The 17,434-nt window shown below is 45.3% G+C and overlaps 1 protein-coding gene and 1 long non-coding RNA gene across 2 annotated transcripts; both read left to right on the top strand.

Annotated features, from left to right (window-relative positions):
* Window positions 1-8,583: 8,583 nt before the first annotated feature.
* LOC115789470 (uncharacterized) lies at window positions 8,584-9,374 on the top strand. Its single transcript, XR_004020704.1, has 3 exons — window positions 8,584-8,622; window positions 8,833-8,890; window positions 9,030-9,374. It is a non-coding gene; the product is annotated as an uncharacterized LOC115789470 (long non-coding RNA).
* Window positions 9,375-10,014: 640 nt separating this feature from the next.
* LOC115799184 (uncharacterized) lies at window positions 10,015-16,804 on the top strand. The gene is made up of 4 exons (XM_030756239.1): window positions 10,015-10,751; window positions 16,219-16,253; window positions 16,464-16,521; window positions 16,603-16,804. Exons 1-3 carry the CDS (start codon window positions 10,059-10,061, stop codon window positions 16,477-16,479), a joined length of 744 nt encoding a protein of 247 aa, XP_030612099.1. The 5' UTR covers window positions 10,015-10,058; the 3' UTR covers window positions 16,480-16,521; window positions 16,603-16,804.
* Window positions 16,805-17,434: the final 630 nt, after the last annotated feature.

The raw sequence follows: 17,434 nt of genomic DNA, 5'->3' as shown, positions 1-17,434 counted from the left end.
GATAATTATAGTTATGTCTGAGTGATGTACACGGAGTGGATGAGGCTTGACCTTGAGTATTATGTAGAGTCAATAAAGTAAAGACAAAAATGGCAATGCTCAGTTTCAGCACCTCAACCAGAAAGAAAAAGAATATAGTTAGTGGAGCGCCACACCTTAGATTTTGACAGTGCACACTTAAGTGGAGACAGACACTAATCCATAGAGACAATGTCCAAACCCTAATAGTGGAGCAGGTGTCGACAAACAGAAACAAACACACAATCACTAAGAGTAAAAGAAAGAAAAGAAGGAAATGGTGCGGCAGGGAAGCACTTAGCACGGGTCTGAATTTAAAGTTGCATTTAGATGTCATCTGCAAAGGTTAGTGTTTCAAAGCTGCCAGCAGTGTGCTGGAGTGATCACAGCTCAGTCAGCCCAAGCTCAAGCTGAGTGTCACTGCCAGGGACCATCCATTCCTTATGGCACTCCTAATGGATATGTGGGCTGCATGGCGACAATAAATTACAGTTACTCTTCCCGGCTCCCAGGTCATTTGCCATCTTTCTGCTCTTTTCTTTTCTTTCTGTTCCTTTCTTTTTTATATTTTCTAACTTGGGATTCATTTTTTTATTTTATATATAAATTCTACTTTTATTATTCTTTCCTTTTATTCACCAAGGTGGGAGCCAGCAGAGTGGAGAGGTGGGGCACGGACAAGAGAAAAACCTGTGCTGGTCTGAATATCTTTGTTTAAAATTGCCAAACAGCCCAGCTGGCTGTGGCGGGGTGAGCACAGTATCAGATGCATTGTCCATTATTAGGTCTCCCCCCTCTACATAACTGTCTGTCCAACTCTTCTCTGATAGTAGGAAACAAAAAAGGATACCTAGATCACCAAGGGGGGAAAAAAAGGAGGAAATCAGTGCAATCAAATGGAAAGACATTGTCTCTGTGTCTCCCCGGGAGATTTTGCTAGGCAGTCGATGTGTTATAACTGCCCTTTAAGGCTGCAGGGATTTTAGAGGCTACTGCTGAAAGCTGGTCTAATGTACAGGTAAATCACATGAGCTCATCACTACAGGGAGAACAATGCTGTGTGATCATCAGAAAAAGATTGAAGCTATATTATAACCTTGCTTTCTGGTTCACTGTGGGAATTTCAGGTTTGTGTGTGCGTGTACATGTGTATGCACATCACTGAATGAGGATTTACTTCTACATTAAAGACCAGTGGAAAGAATCTCATCAAATGGCATTTTAGTAAATGTGACACAACAATGAACAAATGCATACAAATGCATTAGCAATTTGTGCACTGTGGGTGTCTCCAGCCCTGAGGACAGTTCTGCTCTGTTGCATGTAGGTCCTTAACCCAGCAGAGTGTGAATCATAGTCTAACAGTCAGGTCGGTTAACCCTCTGTGAGCCTCTCTGCACATGCATTCAGACAGACAGACCGTGTGTTTCAGCTTCACTCTATATATCGCTTCTTCATATCCAGGGTGAGTTTATGGGATGTGAGAAATCCTTTTATTTAGATGAATTTATGTATATTAATGAGTGAACTTATAGTTGTAGCAGGATAAAAATCAAATTCTGCTGCCGTTTATTTTGTCTATTATATCACTATTGTCCTTATTTTTAATTTAAATAACTTGATTTTGAACTGGATAGTATCAACACCACCCTATTTTTTTTTAGAGTTTCACAATTAGTTGTGTTTTTAAAATCCAGTCTAATCATTCACAGTTTGTGCAACCTTACATATTCATTTACTAAAAATGCGTATAAACAGTCATACTGTATATGCACTCAAATAAAACAAATTTAGATTCCTGCATGCAGATTTGACTGCATCATCCCACACTCAGTCCAGAGATCTTGCTGAATCAGATTGTCAGCGAGGGTGACAGAGGCGTTCACATTTACATGCAAGTGAGGCCAGCATCCACACACAGCAGTGAGTCACGATTACATGCCCCTGAAGAGGTATTGTTCATTCTGTCTAGTTGGAAAACATCTCTCCAGAGATGTGACCTTAGCTGCTGACAAAGACGCTGACCTTTGCATCATATTGTCTGTTAACATATCACAGGCTGTTTAGTTGTATAATTTTAGATAATTAAAAAATTTGTATTATACCTAAAGCAATTATCCTGTCATTTTACAATCGTGATCTCTAATACTGTATCATGAACAAAAACAATTTTATTTAACAAATGAATAAAACCAAAGAATTTGGTTTTATTGGTTTGGTTTTAAAATGAGGGATCCAGCTTTTTCCAGTTCCAATCTGATTCGGATACCTTGGCTGCAGGTACCAATACTGAATACTGATCCAATATTAGTGTTACATTAATAATTGGTATCCCTCACTGTGAGGAAAAGCGAGTGCGTGTGTGTGTGTGTGTGTGTGTGTGTGTGTAAGGAAGCATCAAAGTCAACTTAAACAGATTTCCCAACTTTTGTAAAAGTAAACGTAACAAATAAATACATCCAAGAATATAAAGTTACTCAATTTTTGGAATTTCTTAGTGAAATAATTAACGAAAACAGCCCCTGGATAAATAGAATGAAAAAATAAATAATGTACTGGTGTTATTCATCCAATGTTTTTTTGCACCGGTCTTATTTGAGATCAAAATGAGATTCGTTAGACTCCAAAATTGTGTCATTCACAGTCACAGTAGTCTCTTGTTTTTCCACCTAGCACAAACCTGTGTGGTGCTGACAACTCATTAAATGACCATAAGTATAATAAAAGATTATCAACAAGTGCTACACTGAACCATAAGTCCTTCTAGCTTCTCAGATATGAGTGAGTGTGAAAGAGAAAGCATTGTAGATGTCAGATCTTTGCACTCATGCCAGCTCACTTTGATCATAGTTTGCAGTTAATTAAAAAATGTTTGCAGACATACAAATAGAAGCTGTTGATATAGCAGCAGGAAATACCTTTAAACTGTAGTCGCTATCCTGTTAGCGTCCTCTATCCTAAACAGCTCTGTCACTAGCTGTTATTGTTCCATGTCAAACACTGAAGAGCACAGAACAAAACTGAATGTATTGAATCATGGACTGACTCATTGTCACCGATATCCTATCTAGGTTTTTGAGGCAATATCTGATCGATATCCTATCTAAATCAGACCAGCACATTCCTAATTAAAATCACGCATTATACATAAAAATTATAGAAGAAAGGGCTTAATAAAAATGAACTGATTCTACTACTAAACCTACTCATTTCACATACAGTACCAGTCAAACATTTAGACTGAAAGCTAGAAGAGGTGGCTGGCAAAGTATCCTTGGGCAAGATACTGAACACCGAGTTGATCCAGATGCATTCATTGGAGTGTGAATTTATGTGTGAATGTTAGATAGAAAGCACTTAGATGTAAAAGTACTTGCGTAAATGTGTGTATGAATGAGGCTTGTAGCATAGAGGATTTTGAATGCTCAAGTAGAGTAGAAAAGTACTATATAAGAATCAGTCTAGTTACCATTTACCATATTATCTCATTAGGTAGGTGCTAAGTTGTACAATTTATTTTTACAATTTCCTTTCCATCATTCTGAAAGAAGACATAAGATATGTTATGTGTGCAAAATCTTAAACAATAAACCTGTGCACATAACACGTTTTTTACTGCAGTGTCTCACCTTGAAGCATAAGTTTTAACCTCATGGAGGAACCACTGAAAGAAAGACCAATGGATTACAAAAGTCAGTCATCATTTTTGGATAATGAATATCTGTACAAAAAACTGTGCCAAACCTGTGGCCTGGGGTCGGTATCCTTGTTTCCGCTTGGCTTGCTGCCTGTACGTTGGGGTTTTCACTAATGAATGACAGGGTTGCTTCCCTGCGCCTTTGGGCCAGGGAATGCGTCCTGACTTGTTTGCACTTATGTGCCAAATGACAGTTCGGAGTGCCCAGCCTTCTTGGAGTTGCTGGGTTGGGTGCTTGTGGGTGCTCCATCCGGTGATTCTGTCGTTCTACTGAGAGACTTCAAAGCTCATGTGGGCAACAACAGTGAGACCTGGAGGGATGTGACTGGGAGGAACGGCCTGCCTGATCTGAACCTGAGTGATATTCTGTTATTGAACTTGTACAAACCACAGTTTGTCCATAATGAAAACAATGTTTGAACATAGGGATGTCCATAGGTCCACGTGGCACCAGGACACCCTAGCAGGTCGATGATAGATTTTGTATCGTATCTGCAGCCATATGTTCTTGACACTCGGGTGAACAGAAGAACTGAGCTGTCAAATGATCACCTGGTGGTGAGTTGAATCAGGTGGCAAGGGAGACCTGGTACACCTAAACATATAGTGAGGGTGCCCTGTGATTGCCTGGCAGAGGACCCAGTCCGTGAGCTCTTCAACTCCCACCTCCAGCAAAACTTCGACAGCATTTCGAAGGGGGTTGAGGACACTGAGTCCGAACGGACCATGTTCCGCACCTCCATTGTTGAGGTTGCTGCACAGAGCTGCAAGGTGGTTGGTGCCTGTCATGGTGGTAATCTCAGAATCAGATGGTGGACACCAGAGGTGAAGGGAGCCATCAAGCTGAAGAAGGAGTCCTATTGGGTTTGGTTAGCCTGTGAGACTTCGGAGGAGGCTGATGGGTACCGAGAGGCCAAGGGGAACACAGCTCAGGCAGTACCTGGAGCAAAAAACTCAGGTGTGGGAGGAGTTTGGTGAGGTTATGGAAAAAGTCTCTGGAGCTTGAAAAAGGCGACTGGACTTCTTTTTGTTTCTTGAAGACGTTTCACCTCTCATCCGAAAGGCTTCTTCAGTTCTCAACCAAATGGTGGAGAGACCCAGGTATTTAAACCCCTGTGGGCGTAGTCCCCTGGAGGTGGTTATGACCCTCTATTGATCATGTGCTTGAACACATGTGCCCAGGTGTGAAGGGGGCGTGGGTCATATTTAATCAGTGGTTTCAGTTGAAACCAATTTAGGACTCCGCTCCATTGTTTCCTGTGGCCTATTGAGGTCACTGGAACAAAGGTGTGAATGGGGGTTGAGACGTCTGGGAAGGGAGCTCAGGACAGCACTGTAAGCGGGGGAAAGTTGGTGACGTAATCCACCTCCTCTGTTCAATGATGGTTGTTCACAGTGGACATAGATGGCTTCTTTCACTCCTCTTTCAAACCATCTGTTTTCCCTGTCCAAAATGTGGACATTGGCATCCTCAAAAGAGTGCCCTTTTTCCTTCAGATGCAGATGTACTGCTGAATCTTGTCCTGTCGAGGTGGCTCTTCTATGTTGTGCCATTCGTTTGTGAAGAGGCTGTTTGGTTTCACCAATGTAGAGGTCCGAGCACTCTTCACTGCACTGAACAGCATACACTACATCGCTGATCTTGTGTTTGGCGGGTTTGTCCTTGGGATGAACCAGTTTTTGTCTTAGGGTGTGACTTGGTTTGAAGTATACTGAGATGTCATGCTTGGAGAAAATTCTTCTGAGTTTCTCTGACAAGCCTGACACATATGGGATGACAATGTTGTTCCTCTTGTCCTTCCCATTCTCTGTAGTTTGTGTTTGGCCTTCATTCCTGTGCATCTTAGCTGATTTGATGAAGGCCCAGTTGGGGTAACCGCATGTTTTGAGGGCTTTCTTAATGTGTGTGTGTTCCTTATGCTTCCCTTCTGCCTTAGAGGGAACACTTTCCGCACGGTGTTGTAGGGTCCTGATCACCCCAAGTTTGTGTTCCAGAGGGTGGTGGGAGTCAAAGAGGAGATACTGGTCTGTGTGTGTGGGCTTCCGGTAAACTTCAATGTTGAGGCTTCCATCTTCCTCGATAAGCACCACACAGTCCAGGAATGGTAACTTGTTATCTCTGATGTCCTCCCTGGTAAAACGTATGTATTTATCCACTGAGTTAATGTGACGAGTGAAGGCTTCTACTTCTTGGGTTTTGATTTTGACCCAGGTGTCATCTACATATCTGTACCAGTGGCTAGGTGCCTTCCCTTTGAAAGAACCAAGAGCTTTACTTTCCACTTCCTCCATGTAAAGGTTGGCTACAATGGGAGACACTGGGGAGCCCATTGTACAGATAGCCACTGGTACAGATATGTAGATGACACCTGGGTCAAAATCAAAACCCAAGAAGTAGAAGCCTTCACTCGTCACATTAACTCAGTGAATAAATACATACGTTTTACCAGGGAGGACACCAGAGATAACAAGTTACCATTCCTGGACTGTGCGGTGCTTATCGAGGAAGATGGAAGCCTCAACATTGAAGTTTACCGGAAGCCCACACACACAGACCAGTATCTCCTCTTTGACTCCCACCACCCTCTGGAACACAAACTTGGGGTGATCAGGACCCTACAACACCGTGCGGAAAGTGTTCCCTCTAAGGCAGAAGGGAAGCATAAGGAACACACACACATTAAGAAAGCCCTCAAAACATGCGGTTACCCCAACTGGGCCTTCATCAAATCAGCTAAGATGCACAGGAATGAAGGCCAAACACAAACTACAGAGAATGGGAAGGACAAGAGGAACAACATTGTCATCCCATATGTGTCAGGCTTGTCAGAGAAACTCAGAAGAATTTTCTCCAAGCATGACATCTCAGTATACTTCAAACCAAGTCACACCCTAAGACAAAAACTGGTTCATCCCAAGGACAAACCCGCCAAACACAAGATCAGCGATGTAGTGTATGCTGTTCAGTGCAGTGAAGAGTGCTCGGACCTCTACATTGGTGAAACCAAACAGCCTCTTCACAAACGAATGGCACAACATAGAAGAGCCACCTCGACAGGACAAGATTCAGCAGTACATCTGCATCTGAAGGAAAAAGGGCACTCTTTTGAGGATGCCAATGTCCACATTTTGGACAGGGAAAACAGATGGTTTGAAAGAGGAGTGAAAGAAGCCATCTATGTCCACTGTGAACAACCATCATTGAACAGAGGAGGTGGATTACGTCACCAACTTTCCCCCGCTTACAGTGCTGTCCTGAGCTCCCTTCCCAGACGTCTCAACCCCCATTCACACCTTTGTTCCAGTGACCTCAATAGGCCACAGGAAACAATGGAGCGGAGTCCTAAATCGGTTTCAACTGAAACCACTGATTAAATATGACCCACGCCCCCTTCACACCTGGGCACATGTGTTCAAGCACATGATCAATAGAGGGTCATAACCACCTCCAGGGGACTACGCCCACGGGGGTTTAAATACCTGGGTCTCTCCACCATTTGGTTGAGAACTGAAGAAGCCTTTCGGATGAGAGGTGAAACGTCTTCAAGAAACAAAAAGAAGTCCAGTCGCCTTTTTCAAGCTCCAGAGACTACTATGACCTGGATAACTGAGAATCTACACAGACGTTATGGAAAAAGACTTTCGGACTGCCTTGAAGCAATTCTGGCAAACTGTCAGGTGACTAAGGAGGGGAAAGCGGTGCTCTACTCATACAGTGCATTATGCAGATGGGGGTGCTGCTGACTTGAACTGAGAATATAGTTGGGCGATACAAGGAATACTTTGAGGACCTCCTTAAACCCACTGACATGCCTTCTGTAGAGGAAGCAGAGTCTGGGGATGAGTGGGGTGGCTTGCCCATCACTGGGATGAGGTAGTTAAACAACTCATTAGTAGTAGGAATCCTGGGGTGGATGAGCTTCACCCTGAATTCCTGAAGGCTCTGGATGTTGTAGGGCTGTCTTGGTCGACACATCACTGGATTGGCAGACTGGGGTGGTGGTTCCCATCTTCAAGACTATTGGGGAAATTACACTCCTCAGCCTTCCCAGGAAGGTCTATGCCAGGATGCTGGAAATAAGAGTTTGTCCATCAGTCTAACCGCAGCTTCAGAAGGAACATTCATTTCATTCTGGTTGTGGAATGCGGGACCAGCTCTTTATCCTCTCAAGGATATTCAAGTGTATGTGGGAGTTTGCTCATCCAGTCTATATGTGTTTTGTGGATCTGGAGAAGGAATTCAACTGTGGGTATCCTCTGGGGGTGCTGCAGGAGTATGGAGTGTATGGCCTGAACGAGAGCTTGGCCTACATTGCTGGAAATAAGTTGGACTTGGACTCTGCCAGGGCTGCCCTTTGTCACCAATTCTGAACAGAATTTCTAGGCATAGCCAAGTGGCGGAAGGCTTCCATCTTGCTGACCTCAGAATCTCATCTCTGCTTTTTGCACATTAGGTCCTGTTGGCTTCATCAGGTGGTAGCCTCTTGCTCGCACTGCACAGTGGTTCACAGGCGAGTGTGAAGCGGAAGGTCCGAGAATCAGCACCTCTGAAGCCATGGTCCTCACCTGGAAAAGGGTTGAGTGCCCACTCCGGCACAAGGAGTTGCTGTCCCAAGTGCAGGAGTTTAACTATCTTGGGGTCTTGTTTGTGAGTGAGGCGAGAAGGGAGCAGGAGATTGACAGATGGATTGAGGCTGTGGCTGCAGTGATACAGACACTGTACCGATCCGTCATGGGGAAAAGAGAGCTAGTGTAACAGTTAATATTGTATTGGATTCCACTTGTCATTATTTTTCATTTTGGGTTTATGCATAGCGGGTGAAACGGCGCTATCTCTTGGTGGTTAGCCGCGATAAGGGTAGTGGACACAGGAACCTCGTTGCCAGTGTATGGGAGAAGAGCACGAGGTGGGTTCGCTGATATTAGCACTGTGGAAAATGTTGTGTATTATTGCTGTATGTTCATATATGATCACTGGCTAACTGTAATATGTACTTATAGCAACCAGGACACTAATGAGTTGCATATTGTACCTTTGATGAGATTAATAACATTATAACACACAGTTGGAAAAGTTCGCTAGCCTGATGCTAATGGAAAATGCCATTCCTTGTAAGGTGCTGTACCCGATGATGAGCCCATGATTCTGACCAGTACATGTTCCGTTTCATGCAGGTATTTATTTCATGATATTGTATTTTATTTCAATATAAATGTATTAGACCTCGTGGCCAGTGTATGGGAGAAGAGCACGAGGTGCTGTACCCGATGATGAGCCCATGATTCTGACCAGTACATGTTCCGTTTCATGCAGGCAGATAAAGTCAGCATTCATCTCATCCTGTCTCCTGATTGTCATTGAACACAACGCAGACACAAACTATACGACGAATGGAAACACAGAACTGGGTTATGATTATTTGGACCGAGCTGAATTAATACACGGCCAAGTTCAGCACGGTTACACTGGTGCCGTGACCCGTTCTTCAGCTGCGTCGGCGCGGGCTGAGTCTACTTCCCGGAGCGCTCGCATCGGAGTACCGGGGCTGCGTCTACTTCCTGGAGCCGCTCGCTTCGGAAGTGCCTCAGATTCGGGACAGCTGTGTGGACTCTTTACCGCTTTGGCGGTGTGGCGGTAATTTGTTTAGTAAATGCAAAGCTATTTTTAACCCTTTGTACTGTTGTTTGGAGCTGTTTGTGGTTTTATGAGTGGCAGCACTGTCGCCATTGACCGCAAATTTTTTTTTGCTCTCTCTACCTCAGTGAAGGAGGGGCGTTTTGAGACGCAACTATTTTGAGTGTATTTATTTTGTGGATGATTTCTGTTGCCCTGTTCTACTTTGTTGACCTGATGGGGATGCTTTTGTTCCCCTGTATTTGAGTTGTATGTGCTTTATTTTTTTTTGTTATTTTTGACTGTTTTTTTGCTGTTGTTGGTAAAGTGTTGAGTATGGCAGGCAATTTTTTTGGTAGGGGGAGAGGGTTTACCCCTATGCCTGCAGCTGCTAGAGGGAGAGGTGTGCTTTTGTACACTCCAGATTCATCCTCACCAATACCAAGTTATGCAGGTTTGGGTGGAAATGTTAATGACACTTTTGATGCACCACAAAGTGATGTTAATGATAAATGTTTGGGTGATATAGCTTAACAGATTGGAATTTCTATTGGTGAAAGTATTGCATCTTGCATTGAAACCCGCCTTAATAATACACTGTGTTCAGGAGTAGTTGGGGGTACAGCTAATGAGTCTGCAATGTTAAATGTCATTGTTCGCCCTGATGTTAAAGAGCCTGTGAGTTTTACAGGGGATCATGACTCATGTTCAGTCCAAGAGTGGGAAGTCATGATGTTATCCTATTTGAAAAAGAAGGGCATCCCTGTGGCTGAACAAGCTGATGAAGTAGTATCTAAGCTTGTGGGGAGGGCACATGAAGTGGTTAAAGTGGGCATACGCAGTAAGCCAGTTTTGAATCTGCGTGAAGGACCTGAGCCCATTTTTGAGTTACTGAAGCAACACTTTAGTGATACTATGTCCTCCAGCTTGCCCTTAGCTGATTTTTATGCTACTGTGCCCCATCCTGACGAGCACCCCTTTGACTATTGGCTGAGACTTAATAAAGCTCTGGATGTGACAGAGGACTCTCTAAAGAGACAAAATAAGGCTTTTGACTATCTGTCACGTGACTTAGCTGCCATGTTTATCCAGAACTGTCCTGATCCTGAACTGTCGCTCATATTCAAGTGTAGACAGCTGAAAGAATGGACAGTTGCAGAAATTCACGAGAAGCTCGTTGAACACTGCAGAGCTCGCAAGCGACTATCCAAACACAGTGTGACCAATGTTTTGCCTTCTCAGCAACAGGAGGTCACCACTTCTATGCAACGTGCGACACTCACAAGTGCGATTGTGCCTGCGGCTGCTGTTGTGTCGCCACCTGCTGGACAGGCAGCCGAGAGCTCCCCGGACCGCCTGGACCAGGTCATCACTCTGCTCGAACGTGTTCTGGAGCAGCAGCCACAACAGTACAAGTTTCAAAGTAAGTTCAATGTGCGCACACAGAGAGACCAACCAATGAAAGTAAAGCCCGTAGTACCTTGTGCGGTATGCAGCGATGATGGACACACTACTCAGTACCACTGCAGGTCAAACCGTCTGTGCTTTAACTGTTTTGCGCCTGACCATGTGCGAGTGGAGTGTCCGGGGGCCGTGGTGAGGAAAGCTAGAGGCGCTAAGCAGGGGGCGCAACCACAGGAAAACTGAGTGGCCTGCATGTGGTGGGGGCAAGTGTTGGGCCTAAAAGTGATCCCCCTGTCGCAAATGTTGATGATGACATGGAGTCTGTATGCCAAAGTGTGTGCGAAGTGAGAGAGATGGGATACACACCTATAGTTCAAAACATTCAGAGACTCAAACAACATGACAAACTGTTTTATGAAGATGTGACACTGGGAGGAGAGGTTACGGTCAGAGCTTTGTTAGATAGCGGATCAATGGCATGCACCCTGAGCTCTGATGTAATACCTCGGCTGTTACATCAGCATGTGTTGAGGGGCCCCACCCTTGAGCCGACAGACACCGTGTTGATTGGGTGTGGGGGTTCCAGAACCTTACCTGCTGGAATGTGCGATCTGGAGATGGAACTTTACAGCTGCAAAGTGATTGTTCCAACATTGGTAGTTGAGAACCAGAATGAAGAACTGATTGTTGGCAGTAACCTGCTAAGATATATTGTTGACAGGTTTAAGGTGAAGAGTGATCTTCAGAACCAGGGCTCCACAGCACCCAGTGACAGTCGTGATGTGGGGCAGAGGTTGTTAAGCTTGTTTTCAAGGATGGAAAATGGTGATGAAGATATCCAAGATGCGGTCGGAACTGCTAAAATTAAACGAGCTGTTACACTTGAGCCCATGACAGAGCACCTGATTTGGGGCAAGCTGCCGCGGGTTGATACTATGTTGGTTGGAAGTACTGTTGTTGCGGAGCCAACAACAGCAAGATCTAAACCACGGACAGTCTTAGTGGGGAGGTCGGTGTCAATCTTAAGAGGTGATGGCTGGCTCCCGCTAAAGGTGATTAATCCGTCTAACAAGCCAGTTACTCTGAAACGTAACGCTAAGTTGGCGGATGTGTCTATTTGCAGTTCAGTGCAAGTGTTCGCTGATTCCCAAATCGGTATCCAACAACAAGTACAGGTGCCGCTTGATGATGGTATGAGACACAGCCTGGTTTCGGAGACCTCCACCTTACCAGATCATCCTCACCCTGTGACAACATGTGTAACCGACCCTCCCCAGTCAAAGCTAAGTGAACTGGGACTCTCTGATGTAGACATTGAGTCGTGTGACGTTGCCCCCGAATACAAGGCTAGACTGGCGGAACTCATAGTCGAATACCAGTCGATTTTCTCGAGGGACAAGCTAGATTGTGGTAAGGCCACTGGTTGCCTACACCGTATCAGAGTCATGGATGAGAAACCATTCCGGTTACCATGTAGACGCATACCGCCCACCCAGTATGAAAAACTGAGAGAGGTGTTGGATGAGATGGAGGAGCGTGAAATCATTCGAAAGTCTAGCAGTGAGTTTGCATCTCCACTGGTGATCATTTGGAAGAAGACGGGTGACCTGCGGATCTGCAATGATTTCCAATGGCTCAACGCACGCACTATCAAGGATGCTCACCCGCTCCCTCATCCAGCTGATGCTCTAGCAGCCTTGGGGGGCAATGCATTTTTTTCGACCATGGATTTGACCTCTGGCTATTACAATGTGGAAGTCCATGAGGCTGATCGAAAGTACACTGCCTTTTCATCGCCATTTGGATTGTACGAGTACAATCGGATGCCTCAAGGACTTTGTAATAGTCCAGCTACATTCATGAGGATGATGTTAAATATCTTTGGGGACCAGAACTTCATGAGCTTACTGTGCTATCTGGATGATGTCTTGGTGTTTGCCCCGACAGAGGAGCTGGCACTCGAGCGTCTGAAAATGGTCTTTCAGAGGCTGCAGAACCATAACCTCAAACTCGCCCCAAAGAAATGTCACTTTCTGAAGAGGTCAGTGAAGTTTCTCGGTCATGTCATTTGTACAGATGGGATCCAGCCCGATACTGACAAAGTGTCTGCTATCACCGCTCTAACTGAGTCAGACCTTATGGAGGATGGCACGAATATTCCTTCTCAGAGAAAGATCCGCTCCTTCCTTGGCATGGCAGTCTACTACCAGCCGTTTATTGAGGGTTGTTCTGCCATGGCCAGACCATTATTTCGACTAATCTCAGGTTCTGAAGGTCCACGTGGAGGTGGGAGGAAACGTCGCCAAGCCCGTAAACAGCTCCATGCTGAGGATTGGACTGGGGATTGTCAGCAAGCTTTCTGCCAACTTAAGCAGGCTTTGCTGGATCGGGTCATGCTGGCCCACCCGAACTTTAGTGAGCCCTTTCTGCTGTCTGTGGATGCTTCTTCTGACGGACTTGGTGCAGTCCTGTCACAGGTACCTGCTGGTGGTTCAACAGCCAGACCAATTGCCTTCGCCAGTAAATCGCTTAGTTACGCCCAGTCTAAGTATCCAGCGCATCGGCTAGAGTTTTTCGCCTTAAAGTGGGCGGTGTGTGACAAATTCCATCACTGGTTGAGAGGTCACCAATTCACCGTGTGGACAGACAATAATCCGCTGACCTATATTCTGTCCAAGGCTCGGTTAGATGCATGTGAACAGAGGTGGATCGCTAAGTTAGCGCCATTTCAGTTTGACATCAAGTTCATTCCTGGATCAAAGAATGTGGTGGCTGATGCTCTTAGCAGGCAGCCCTTCGTACAGTCTAGTACATCTCACCGTTTGACAAGAGTACCTTATGACAAGTTACTGGCAGAGGCTGCAGCGCTTGGTGCTAATGGAGTTCAGGAGGTGTTTCGGTGGTCAGCTAACCCACCTGAAGTAGCATCTGAGTGCGGCCAACAGATATCTCAGGGTGTGGCAGTTGTTAAGTCAGGGACAGTATCATCGCTGGAGGTGGCTGCTGCACTTCATGGATGCAGTGAAGGTGACGCTGTGGTGTGCCCACATGCCCTTCTCCTGCCACAGTTCTCGCAGACGGTTCTAACACCCCCGCAGGTCAACTCTGAGGTGTTCTCGCATGATGTATTGAAAGAAAAGCAGAGAACTGATGCTGTTCTGAGTAAAGTAATCTTCTTTGTGGAGAGAAAGCGGAGAACATCCAGGAGGGAACGTGCCAAGGAATCGTCTGAGGTCGTCAAGCTTTTGAGGAGCTGGGATAAGCTTGTACTGAGAGACGGAGTTCTGTACCGGGTAGCTAAAAATCCTGTCACAAAGAGAAAGACCTACCTTTTTGTTGTTCCTCACTCATTGCGCAGTAAGGTGTTACAAGGTGTTCACGATGAGGCTGGCCACCAGGGTCAGCAGCGGACATTGTATCTGACAAGACAAAGGTTTTATTGGATAGGCTTGCTGCGTGATGTTGTGGAGTATGTACGACACTGCAGACGCTGTGTAGTCAGCAAGTCACCAGAGCCTGAAGCCAGAGCCCCATTGAAAAATATAATGACCTCTGAACCTCTTGAACTGGTCAGTGTCGATTTCTGGACTGCTGAGGATTCGTCAAATCGTTCGTTGGATGTGCTAGTGGCTACTGACCACTTCACGAAGATGGCACACGCCTTCTTGTGCCCCAATCAGTCAGCCAGAGCAGTTGCGCACCAGTTATGGAACAACTACTTTTGCATTTATGGGTTTCCCAAGCGGCTACATTCGGATCAGGGGGCCAGCTTTGAGAGTTCGCTAATTGCAGAGCTATTGAATGTGGCAGGTGTGCAAAAGTCACACACTACACCTTATCACCCTATGGGAAATGGCTCGTGTGAAAGGATGAATCGGACTCTAGGTAACATGATTCGAGCGCTGCCACCAAGAGCTAAACACCGTTGGCCCGAGGCCCTGAAATCCCTGACATTCGCCTACAACTGTACAGTGCATGAAACAACTGGATATGCACCGTTTCTCCTCATGTTTGGGAGGGTGCCACGTCTTCCGGTGGATGTCATATTTGGCTCTGTACTCAGTGATCCAGAGGTGGTGGACTATGACCGCTACATTGAGTCCTTGCGGAAGGACATGAGAGAAGCCATGGCCGTAGCTCAGTCAGCGGCAACTAAACAGCTCCAGCGTCACGCTGATTTATACAACCGTAAGGTACGGGGGGGGTACCGGTGGAAGTAAACGACAGAGTGTTGCTGGCCAACAGAAAGGAACGTGGCAAACGGAAGCTTGCTGACCGCTGGGAAAGCACGGTGTATGTGGTGGTCGGAAAGGACAACGAGAGCCACACATTTAGGATTCAGAATCCTGTTACAGAGCAAGTGAAAGTGGTCCATCGCAACCTAATAATGCCAGTAAACTTCCTCCCTCTGTCCGAACATGACTCTGATGACCAGGAGGAGGTTGTATTGTCACCATCTTCAAGTGAACTTGACCTTAGTGTCGAGAGGTCAGTTGTCGGTGACACTATTTCTGACTCAGCAGAGTTTAGAACAAGAGTGTGGGTGTCTGAACTGCCTTTGGGAGAAGGCAGTGGGTCAAGTGCAGAGGATGCTGAGCAGTTGGAGCTGGATGAAGCGTTGGAACCTGCTGATGTCTTGTCCAGGGGCAGTGTGTTACCTCAAGGCCAGCCAGTTTTTGATCAGTTGCAACCCACTGACGAAGCTACGTTGATGGACAGCAGTTCACCAGACTATGGCTGCCCGGCATCCCTGGCAGTTTGCCCAGAGACTCTTACGGCTCCTAATACTGCCGCTCCTACCGATATACCTGCTACTGATGCTGTCACAGCAACAGTAATTGACGGTGCGACTCACCGTAGATCTAGAGCTGGGCGGTTGTTGAGACCAGTGACTAGACTTATTGAAATGATGCACCAGAAACCAACATTGGTCTCATGAGTTCTTTGTTATAGACTTACAGTTTTGTTTGTTCTCATTTTTACCTTGACGAGGTTTTGTGACATTTTTGATCAATTGTCTGTTTGTCTTGCTATTCAAGAGGTGTGTTTTGCAGCTACATGTTCATTTAATATGTATATGGGCATATTTTTTTCCCCTACGTGTGTAGATAGGGTCTGGCCAACCCTTTTCTCATACTGATCCTCATGGGATAGTCTTTGTGACTGGGTAATTGTAACTGTGATTTTGATGTGATAATACCTCACCAGCAATTTTGGAAACGGTGGTTCTGTCTTGGTTTCCTGTGCATTAGAATAGCGGTTGTGCACCTTTTTGTGTGATTGTACCTGTGGTTTTATTGTATTGGTCATTTTTTTGTTGTTTTGTTTGTTGCAATGGGACAAGTGGAATTCAGCAGAGGGGAGTGTAACAGTTAATATTGTATTGGATTCCACTTGTCATTATTTTTCATTTTGGGTTTATGCATAGCGGGTGAAACGGCGCTATCTCTTGGTGGTTAGCCGCGATAAGGGTAGTGGACACAGGAACCTCGTTGCCAGTGTATGGGAGAAGAGCACGAGGTGGGTTCGCTGATATTAGCACTGTGGAAAATGTTGTGTATTATTGCTGTATGTTCATATATGATCACTGGCTAACTGTAATATGTACTTATAGCAACCAGGACACTAATGAGTTGCATATTGTACCTTTGATGAGATTAATAACATTATAACACACAGTTGGAAAAGTTCGCTAGCCTGATGCTAATGGAAAATGCCATTCCTTGTAAGGTGCTGTACCCGATGATGAGCCCATGATTCTGACCAGTACATGTTCCGTTTCATGCAGGTATTTATTTCATGATATTGTATTTTATTTCAATATAAATGTATTAGACCTCGTGGCCAGTGTATGGGAGAAGAGCACGAGGTGCTGTACCCGATGATGAGCCCATGATTCTGACCAGTACATGTTCCGTTTCATGCAGGCAGATAAAGTCAGCATTCATCTCATCCTGTCTCCTGATTGTCATTGAACACAACGCAGACACAAACTATACGACGAATGGAAACACAGAACTGGGTTATGATTATTTGGACCGAGCTGAATTAATACACGGCCAAGTTCAGCACGGTTACACTGAGAGTAAGCTTCCTCTGAAGGGTTGCTGGCCTCTCCCTTAGAGATAGGGCGAAGAGTGCATTTGAGAGGGGCTCAGAGTAGAGCCACTATTCCTCTACATCGAAAGGAGCCAGTTGACTAGGATTCCTCCTGGACACCTCCTGGGTGAGGTGTTCTGGACATGTCCTATTGGGAGGAGGCCTCAGGGCAGTCCCAGGGCACACTGGAGAAATTAGATGGATGGATGGATGGATGGATGGATGGATGGATGGATGGATGGATGGATGGATGGATGGATGGATGGATGGATGGATGGATGGATGTTTGAAAACAAATATCTGATACTGAGTTAGAGGAGAACATGCAATATTACCAAAGCCAAAGATTCACTGTATACTTTGGGAACCATAAATATGTGTACAAATGCTAATGCTAAGGTAAACCATCTAGTTGTTGAGTCTGCACCACACTGAGCCAAAGTGGTGGCTCAAACAACAGACAAAACAGCTGAGAATGCCATGCCTTGAGCAATGTTTTGGCATGGGTAATAAATGGTTTTACTTTGTATTCAGCATTCACACTGAAAATGGAGCTGTGGAGAAATAGACTGTGAAACATCAATAGACTGTTAACAATAGTG

Source organism: Archocentrus centrarchus, chromosome 1 (genome assembly GCF_007364275.1).
Source record: "Archocentrus centrarchus isolate MPI-CPG fArcCen1 chromosome 1, fArcCen1, whole genome shotgun sequence".
NCBI lineage: Eukaryota > Metazoa > Chordata > Actinopteri > Cichliformes > Cichlidae > Archocentrus > Archocentrus centrarchus.
Note: the sequence above shows the minus strand (reverse complement) of the source record. Positions and strands in the feature narration are given on the sequence as shown.